Raw genomic sequence first — 9,476 nt, 5'->3', positions numbered from 1 at the left:
CAACGAAATGAAGATGGGGATGTTTTGTGGGCCTGACAGTATTAGGAAAGCAAGAGCTTTCAGAGCAAGAGCTACAGCTAACTTTTAAAAGCCTGTAAGAAATAGGCTGAGGTCTACAGTTTAAACACTGTTTAAAACTCTTACGTGATGTTAAGAATGAAGTCGCACATGAACATTTCATTTATAAAGTGTTAAAAGGCTTATCTCAGCGGATCCGTCAACAGCCTGGATCATAACCAAATTTCTCTATTCAAATTCTCTACCACCTCATTTTCATTGTGTGCAAGCTGTACGCAGTAACGGTAGCTGTGCGGCCAGCCTGTTGTGACCCGTCACCTGACCCACCACAGGAAATAAAGACCGCATTTTCACTCATGCCTGTTCTTTGCCCGCAGCAGTGAAGGATGCTTCTGACCCTCATCCTGGCTTGGAAACAGGAGTTCCCTGCAGTGCTTATTTCTCTGAGTTTATTCTGAGTTTAGAACAGTAAGAGCATGTTCGCTCTTTTTTTATTTTCCTTCCCAGGCTTACCATCATTGCTAGTTGTGTTGGAGAACAAAGGAAACCTGCAGGAGTCAAGATGCAAACCTAAGCAGGCATCATGTAGTTGCAGTGCGGTCTACAGTGAAATTACCAGGAATGCAGCTGTCAGTTTTGGTTAGGGAAGTCTATGAAAGTACTCTCTGATCTTGAAGGCTTATAACTCGGTGAAGGGTACAATAACTTGAACTTTGTAGGAAATCTTATAATTGGCTTGCTTTAGTTCAGAGTGTGTGCTCCCCACACACACCTATTTTTGTGGGGAGATGGGGGGAAGAAGAATAACGCATGTATGCCACTTTGGAATGCATTCAGGTTTGAGCTTTGCGCTTCTCGTTTTGTGTTTTTCTCTTTTCCCAGGAAGTCTGTGCTTGTTAAGTAACCTAATGCTTCTGAGAAATGCCACTTCAAACCTGCTTCTCAGGCCATTACGTATTCAGGTGCTAGATTCTACATTAGCAAACTGCTACTGTAGTCTGGAGATTGCTCTTCAGTACATTTAGTCTTAACATGTGCAGGTACTAACCAGAGAAAAACATATCACATACATACACACACACTTAAAACTAAGGTGTTTATTACATTGTAATTTTACCATAACCAGCGCTGGCAGAGAGGACCCCTCTCCACTGTGGTGTAACAAGACATATGCATAGTGTCTTGGAATTCCTTCAGTTCCAGCCAGGTGCTGCCTATCCGAAGGATCCCGCCTGGGAACAGGTATCACTGTGCTGAACATCAATACATGCACTGTACTGATGTAAACATGGCCAAAATTCAAAACCCCAGGTGTGCAAAGAATTTCAGCATAGAGGCCTTTGTGAAAGGTTTTTGTTTAAGATTTAATCAACATACACATCTACTTCTTTCCTTAAAAGATCATTACGAGCCTCTGGAAAAGGAGTGTTATCGAACGAACTTAGATGCTTGGCTTCTGTCCTCGCCGTTGTTGTTGCTGGCAGACGCACTGAAATGATGCAGTACATTTAGAGGAGGCCAAATATATCCTCACTGGCATGTGGAGGAAGTTTCCACAAAAGTCGTACGAGAGAAAACACTGAGTGCAGAGATCCATTCTGCTGTGTCCGTGCAATGTTCATCCAAATGGCTTACTTGGGAGAAAATAAATAGTGCTTTATAACACTTTTCAGCTAAAAAAAACAGGGCAACGGTTGAATTTGAAACTGTGAGGTACAGGAAAATTTCCCATGGCCAAATGTGGTCTATGAGAGTCCACCAACACTTGCTGTATTACAGTTGTCATCTTCATTTTTCTGTGCTTCAGGGTGAGCAATCAGCTATCCTGGAACCAAAAGAAAATAGGCACTTACATGCTAGCAAAGATGGTCAATAAGAGCATGTGGAAGTATAAACTCTATGGGTGAGAGCAACAGAAACTGGACCAATACCCAGCCCTAGCCTGGACTCGTATGTTTATCAGAATGTTAGTTCTCCTGAATCCAGCACAGAGCCCTGAACTGTGCACTGGAAGGGTACAGCAGCACAGAACTTGGTCAGATATATCTACCAGGCAGTTTTAATGATTTTCAAAAAGAAAAGTGTCCGGCTCCTAAAAGTGCATACTGACACCAAGAGCCAAACCCCCAGTTAGAGTAAATGCACACTGTGCTGTAGAAAAGAGATAGCTATGGATGATTTGGCATTCTTCTGAAAGTGACACTTAGGCAAGAAGCAAAGGCAAATTTGAATGGAAAAGCATCCTCAAATTCAGAAAATAACCTTACGAGACCTCAGACTCTAGCAGATTTTAAACTGCCTTGGATTCTTCTGCAACTCACCTCAGATTCTTGCCTTTCTGGCAGGGTTTCTATTCCGTTGTGATCCTGTATGTGATGTGAGGCCTCAGCTTCTAGCTCTATATCAGCCTGCACGTTGGGCTTTTCGTTCTCCCATTTTGCAAAGCCTTTGTTCTTCCCAGCTTTGCCGTGGAATTTGGACTTCATTTTGGGGAAAGTATGGGAACCTGAATCATTCCAGCCTGGTTCATGCCAGAGTGGTTCTGTCTGCGTTGCTTGGCTGGTGGTCGCCCTCTGCAGCCGCACCGAGATTTTTCGTGAAGAGCCAGTGACGAGGGTGATAGCTCTGCCATCGAGGTCTTGGTGTTCCGCAGCAACACTGGGAAATTCAAATACTTCATCCTGGACTGAAAGAGAAGGTGGAATTGTTTGCTTTAAATATTCTACTTCAAGGTCTTTACAAAAAGATATCTTAAGCCTGGGATGGGCTTAAGAAGAAGGGGACTTAGAGCTTCAGAATAGAAGTTGGCTGTTCTGGAATGTTTATGCAGGTCTTTCAGTAGTTGAATCACTTTCAGGACCAGGTCTTTATATACCATTATATATGATTTCATGGTGGTTTGCAGAGGTGCTTTACAGAGGCAGCACTAGGGTGTGTGGAAGAAAAGGCAGCAGTATCACTTAGCAGCAGAAAGCTCTCCAGGAGGTTGTGCTTTCCCAGGTAGTCCACTATACGAAGCAGTGGTATAATTAGCAATACCCATATGCTGCTTGGAAATGGATTCTGGCCTTGCGTGCGCACATTTCCCTCTCCCTCCATCTGCACACTCAGGGGAGAAGGCAGAGCTAGGATTGTGTCCTATGTCTCCCATCCCCTGCCCCTAAGTGGCCTACAAAGAGAAGCAGTTTCCCTAATTATAATGTTATTTCTTTTCAGCTAGGATAGGGGCACCAGTATGGAGGATAGGGAGCCTCAGGCAGGTGACTAAGGCCACCACTGCGGAAAGAGATGTTGTAATCCAAGCACTGAACATAAGACACAGTGCAGTGGAAAGTACCTGTGCTGCTCTGTGCATTGAAACAAAGGAAAAAATAAAAACAGCATCAAGGACACTGGCCATTGGAGAAGATTCCAGAAATGGTTTAAAATAGGAACAAAAGCGCTCTCACCTGGAGGCAGAGACGGACTGCTAGGCAGAGAGCCATGGTTGCTGCCTACTGAGGTTCCTCTGGAAAATCTCCTGCATGCAAGCACAAGCAGGTCTCTGCATTGCTTATGACAGTTGGCACCACAATCTGTAGAGAAAGGAATTGTCAGGTCACCAGATGGAAAGCCACAACTATCTGGTAATCCCTCAGGGATATTAGTGGACAGATACCAGGAGGCACTTTGAAGGAACAAATACTTTGACAGAAGGTGCGAAGGGAGTTACAGAAATGGATCACTTGGTGTGAAGAGTGTTACAAAAAATGGATCATTTCCATGGCAGCCATTAATACAAATCTGGCAACAGAAGGGAAGAGGGGGATGATATTTTCATCAGAAATTAGTTTCAAGAAAGAGGCCTCGAATTACTGGTATGATCCCGTGTATACCATGCATAAAGCCTCTGCTCCACTGCATGGGTCTCCAAAAAAAGGTGTGGGTTTTTTTTGTTTTTTTTTTGTTTTATTTGACCCAGCAGGGCCCTTTATAGTAAATATACTTGATCAGAAGACACTGGAGTGTCCATACTCTGAGCCTCTGGAAGAACAGCTGGAGGTCAGTGTAGACCACTGTAGGTTAAAACTCGTCTAGCTCAGCAAACTCATCAGCACAGAGTCAGCTCTGTGGAGGTGTGTCATCCACCTGGATGAAACTGGCTGAGTGCCTGCACACCTAGCCTCCTCTGGGCCTTGCATCACTGCAGGTGCACTCATCACTAGGTACATTTATCTGAAGTGTGACTGCAGTACAAATCTTATCTTCAAGAAAGGGCCAAAGAGTGGAGGATGTGTGCCCCAAACACAGGGTCTCTCTCCTCTGTGTCCCTTGCCCTTGTTTGAAAATTTCTGTCTCCCTTGTTTTTCTGTTGCTGCTCCATGACCTAACATTTTGTTCTAGGTGAGCCATTGCCACAACACTGCGTTGTGTTTATAACTCTCTGCTAAAAGAACCATTCTGCTCAGGGCCACAGCTCTAGCATGATGGGTGAGAGTTCCAGTTTCTCCCATCACCTTGTTCATATGACTAATACAGAAGTATCTGCCCAGCTGTGGTTTATGTCTGCCCTAAAGGTAACACCCCCACCTCCGTACAATAAAAAGATCTCTCTTGGCAGTGGAGAGCATCCTTCATCACTTGTAGACCACACAGTGCAGCTTTATCTCATTCTCCACAGTGCTGGAGTAAGCAGCGGGCCTGACAATATGAACTCCCTCGCTCCCCCTGCTACCATAGCATTAGAGGTTCAAAACAGAGGATGACAGCTCTGTGCTCAGAGGCAGAAGTCATCATAACGGGTGCAGCACTCTAGTGATGCTAGTAGACAGAGAAGCTGGCAGCTGCTGCAACAAAGGACAGGCACCAATTACACTTGTTGACAACTTTAAGATTGGAGTGAACAGCTCTGCTCTCTTGCTCTCACGCTCTGTTGCCTATAATTTTGACTCTACAGAACCACGTTGGCTCTCCCTCCACTGGGCAAGTGTCACAAGCAATGATGCAAGACAGAGCTCAGCTTTCAGATCTCAAGTTGAGTTTACAGGGCTGCTATGACAAAACCCTGTCTGCCTTCCCTCGTCCTACCAGTAAAAGTACAGACCGCGACTAGCCCTTTCGCAGCTGCTCAGATGACAGTAATCAGGGACAGCTGAATTACACACGCTGGTCTAGCCACGGGCATTCTCCCCACCCCTCTCTGAGGAGGAGATGTTCATGGGTGAAGAGGGAGACAGGAATACGGTGTATCCTAAAATGCGTGAATAATTGAGATGTAACTGCAACTGTGAAAACCAACAGTGCCCTCAGCCAGAGCTCGGCTGCTTGAGGAATAAATAGGCCCAGGACTTTAAAGCCAATGAGGACCATTACAATGTCATTCTTGGTCTGACCTGCTCAATGTGGTGCAAGTACTGCATAGGAAATCAAACATTTTATGAAAGCAACAGAGCTGTAAGAGCTCTAGGATTTATATTAGCTGAATGTCTGCAGAAGATCTTGCAATGAGATCTGCTGGGCAGTCTAGAAATTAAGTATTTCTCTATTTCTAGTTCAGCCACTATTGCAGTTAGGCTTCACTGACAGGCATGCGGATGTACACAACAGACAGCATTGCCAGCAGACCTTTTCCTGACCCCAAGTCGCAGGAGATATATTTCAGGATGTCTCGGTGTTAGGATGAGGAAACTTAGTTTTCAAGATGCAAGGTCTTTGCTGGTAGGAAGTGACACCTCATGGAGTCAGTGGCTGCTTTGGACCTTTACCTCACAGAACCTGTGTGTTGCTGCTGGGTGCTGTGTCCCCTGATGCAGTGAGACTTCATGGCATACCAGCAGTCAGTGTTCACGGACAGTACCAAGTGCATAAACAAAATTTGGATGAATGGATGTCATTCTAGGAAAAAATACAATTGACCTACTTGTGCTAAACCCCACCACCTACAGCTTGAAAAATCCATGCAGTACATTTATTTACCTTTGCATTTGTAGCCTTGTTTGATTATACCCCAGAGCTGCAAAGAAAGACAAAAGAACGTCAAGGAATCAGAAAAGAAAGCCGGAAGGAAAACAAGGTCACAATGAGGAAGTACCAATGGCTACAAAAGCACAAACAGGATACAACTGCTCTTAACACCCTTCCTGCTAGGCAGACCTCCCCTTCTAATTGTGATAAGACTTGTGTGGCTTCCCCCTTATTTCTGCTACTTGCAGTGGGACTACTAGAGAAGGAGAGACACAGATGACATTTGTGTCCAGAAACGTGAGAAAAACTGCCATTCTATCAAGCTTACCGAAACTGGCAAAGCACATTCTGCTTTTAGGCTCACTTAATGTTAGCTGCAAGGGAATTTCCAGTGTACATACATTCTCCAGATATATGCATGACCCATGCCATTCAAACACAGCAGAAGAAAACACCACTGGGGATAAAAATTAGGTTCTTGATTCTCATACTGGTCCCCAGCACACCCAGCCACAGCAATCAGATTTGTGCACTTGACTTTTTCCTTCAAAACAAGGTTGAAGCTTGAAACAGGCAGAAAATCCAATAAATTCCATCTTTGCCTCCTCCCAGAAGCTGTCCTTGTTGATGTACGTAACAACCACACGCTAAACTTCCAGGAGGCAGTGTGTGCGGTCCCGCTTTTGGGAAGCTTTCACTGCAACAAGAGCAGGATTGCTTGGAAGTAGGAAAATTCCCTAGCAAATCATTATCTATACACTCAGAAATGCTGTATCTACAGCCATGGTGTTATAAAAACAAGCATTTTCACTCTGAGAGAAAGGGGCAGTTTTTCTAGCCCTAGCATTCAAGGAAAAAGATTGGAGACTGCAGTGTTTGTTTATGCTGACCTTATTCAAAACATTGCCAGGGAGGGTGAGTGCATCCAGGCAGTTGAAGCTGCACATGGGTTCTCATCATATTTATAAGAACCTGCCCAGTGTGCAGGGGCTGAATATGGTCATTAAAGAAATGTTCAAAAGGAAGAGCTGGAGAACATTCAAAATGCAAAGGAGAGAGTAAAATAAACAGAATAGGAAGATTCTGGGGAAAAAAAAAAATCCTATACTCTGCAAAAAAGAATTTGCAAGGAAAAATGAGGGCTTGGAGAAAGCAAAATAGATTAGACAGGTTGGAAGAAAGGTGAATAAAAGAACAGAAGGGACAACAGCAGAAGGGTCCACAGAAAGCCTGCTGCTTGCACTTTTCCTGCTAATGCTGTATATACGCGTAGTGAATGCAGTCACTGTGGTCAGGCAGCGGCACTGGAGCCCCCCAACCTTCCCCTCTTGGAAGAGCAGCAGCTTTAGGCAGAGCAGGGCTGTCGCTGCTCAGTTTTACATCACTTTTCCCAGCTTGCTTTGCCGGGATCACCATAAAAGACACGGACTGTAGTTTCTTTAATTTCAGCTCTAATCTATTCCCACTGCAGAGCTTTCTCCTCACCTTCTTAGCTCTGTACCTTCCTCCTACTCAAATTTGGCACCACTCTCGTGGTTCCACACAGCAGCAAAGCTTAGCTGAAGTGCCTTGTTATGAATTCTGACCTAAAGCTTTGAATCCATCTGACACAGCTTTGCTGCAAAGCTGGTTTGAGCCAGCTCCAGGGTAAGAGGATCTGTGCAAATTCGTATTCTGAAGCTCAGCGGGGTGGCTGGTCACCTACCCTGCCACGCGGTGCAACTCATGCTGTAGGACAGAACTGCAGCTGGCCACAGGCATATCAATTTCACGCTGCTTAATGGCATTAGGTTTTAGCTTGACCTTTAAAGTTCGTATCGTTTTAATAACGGAGATTTTATTGGGTACTGCGTGCATTGCACTGTCATGTCAATTCATCCTGCTGCACTGCCAGTGCACATTATTTTGACTGTGAATCAGTGCATCGGTTTGAAATTAGGTTTCCACCCGTGGATGAGCAGCACTGAAATGCAGAACAAATATGCAGCAGATTTTGTATTTGGTTCCTGTCCTATCAGCCCAACTCATCCACAGGACAATGCCACTGACTTCAGTGAGCTGACAGGAAAAATGACCTTATTTCCATTTCCTGTACAACCCCTTACTCATTTGTATTCCTGCACTGGATGTCATCAGGGAGACGTGAAAAATCCAACAATGGCCAATTAGCAAATTGTTGCAGAAGAAAAATATCTGGTAGAGAGGACATTGCAGGGCAGCCCTGGGGCCCTGCTTTGCTACGGAAGCCTTCCAAACTTGATCTGAGTGTCACGAACGCAGCGATGCCTTCCTGAGGCTGCAGGCAGCCTTAAACAACAGGCTGAGGCCAGCGACCGCGCCTGCCCCATCAGTCTGCTGGAGCTGTCAGCTCAAGAGCCCACCAGCACAGTCCTGAACCAGCACTGACCACATCGCCTCTGAGGTTTTTGCAGTTCTAGCGGAAATAGGTGGAATTCCTTCTTCCTGGTGGCCTTGATCAGCGGTTGCGATAGCGACCACAGGCATCGGAACAAGACTGATGCATTGCAGAAGAAGTGAGCAGAAGATGGGAACATGGACAAGAGCAGGAACACAGAGCTGGTCTGAGAGGAGGCACGGTTTTGCACTTAGCAGTGCTGTTGTTGTCACTTTCAACCACAAAGAAATATTAATTATTGGAAAAGTTCACATAGTACAACAGCAGAGGCAGATCTGCTCTGGAAAGCAGGGACCATGTAAACCAGAGTTTACACCCAGCACGTGGGCCACACGTAAGCAGAGGACATGAGCCTCTGCCCGTCGTGCTTAAGCTGTCTAAATGTGGACGTTTGATTTCAGCGGGGTGCGTACATGAATATAACTTTTAAATCATAGTAATTCCTTTTTCTTTACTATACTTGGTTTGAAGTGGAAGTTGGAGGAGGTTTACAAACCACACTAATGTTCACAAAACCAATCATTTCCTAGCTATATACAGAGCACTCTAGTAAGTAGCATCTGGTAAGCAATGGCTGAGAGAAAAAGCAAATTTAAAGAAAACAACAAATATATTTAAAATCATCTTATTGTACAGAACTGATGGAAGCACATTTGATTTCTTGACAAAATTAGATGATCTGCTAATTCAACAGAGAAAGGCTTAAGGCTGTTATGGCCACTCTGAGAATTATGAACATAGCTATCTTGCCATGTGCAATTTCCTGAGAAAGAACAGCTTTTGCTTCATCTGCATCCTCTGTTCCAGACACCCATTCTCCCTTAAGCTTGTTTACATGGGAAATCAAGCCAAATTAAAGAACTTAAGATAAACCAAGTCAAGCCATTCATATAGTCTCTAATATCCTTTAGCTAACATAATTTTTTTTCCCTCTGCAGCAGTAATTCTTACAAATGCCAGTATTCAGGAACCACTAAAACAAAGCTGGATAGCACAGCTACAACGTGAGTAGATGTTTTCTGCTTCTGAATGCAATGAGATATTTGGCCAAAAGACTTTAGCAATGCATGGAGCTGGTTTCACCCTGTCTATGTTGAAT

General features: G+C 44.6%; 1 protein-coding gene across 3 annotated transcripts in view; it reads right to left on the bottom strand.

The window, feature by feature from the left end:
- Window positions 1-1,143: 1,143 nt before the first annotated feature.
- RASGRP3 (RAS guanyl releasing protein 3) overlaps window positions 1,144-9,476 on the bottom strand; it is a 65,237-nt gene continuing 56,904 nt past the window's right edge. For all 3 annotated transcript variants that reach the window (XM_075412738.1, XM_075412737.1, XM_075412739.1), the window contains exons 14-17: window positions 5,974-6,010; window positions 3,468-3,593; window positions 2,340-2,704; window positions 1,144-1,843 (exon numbers count right to left, since the gene is read on the bottom strand). In XM_075412738.1, the coding sequence (XP_075268853.1) occupies window positions 1,835-1,843; window positions 2,340-2,704; window positions 3,468-3,593; window positions 5,974-6,010 (537 nt within the window). In that variant the 3' untranslated portion in view covers window positions 1,144-1,834. The remainder of the gene's footprint in view (window positions 1,844-2,339; window positions 2,705-3,467; window positions 3,594-5,973; window positions 6,011-9,476) is intronic.

This window comes from Opisthocomus hoazin, chromosome 2, assembly GCF_030867145.1.
Source record: "Opisthocomus hoazin isolate bOpiHoa1 chromosome 2, bOpiHoa1.hap1, whole genome shotgun sequence".
In the NCBI taxonomy this organism is placed as follows: Eukaryota; Metazoa; Chordata; class Aves; order Opisthocomiformes; family Opisthocomidae; genus Opisthocomus; species Opisthocomus hoazin.
This window is presented reverse-complemented; position numbering and strand designations above follow the sequence as displayed.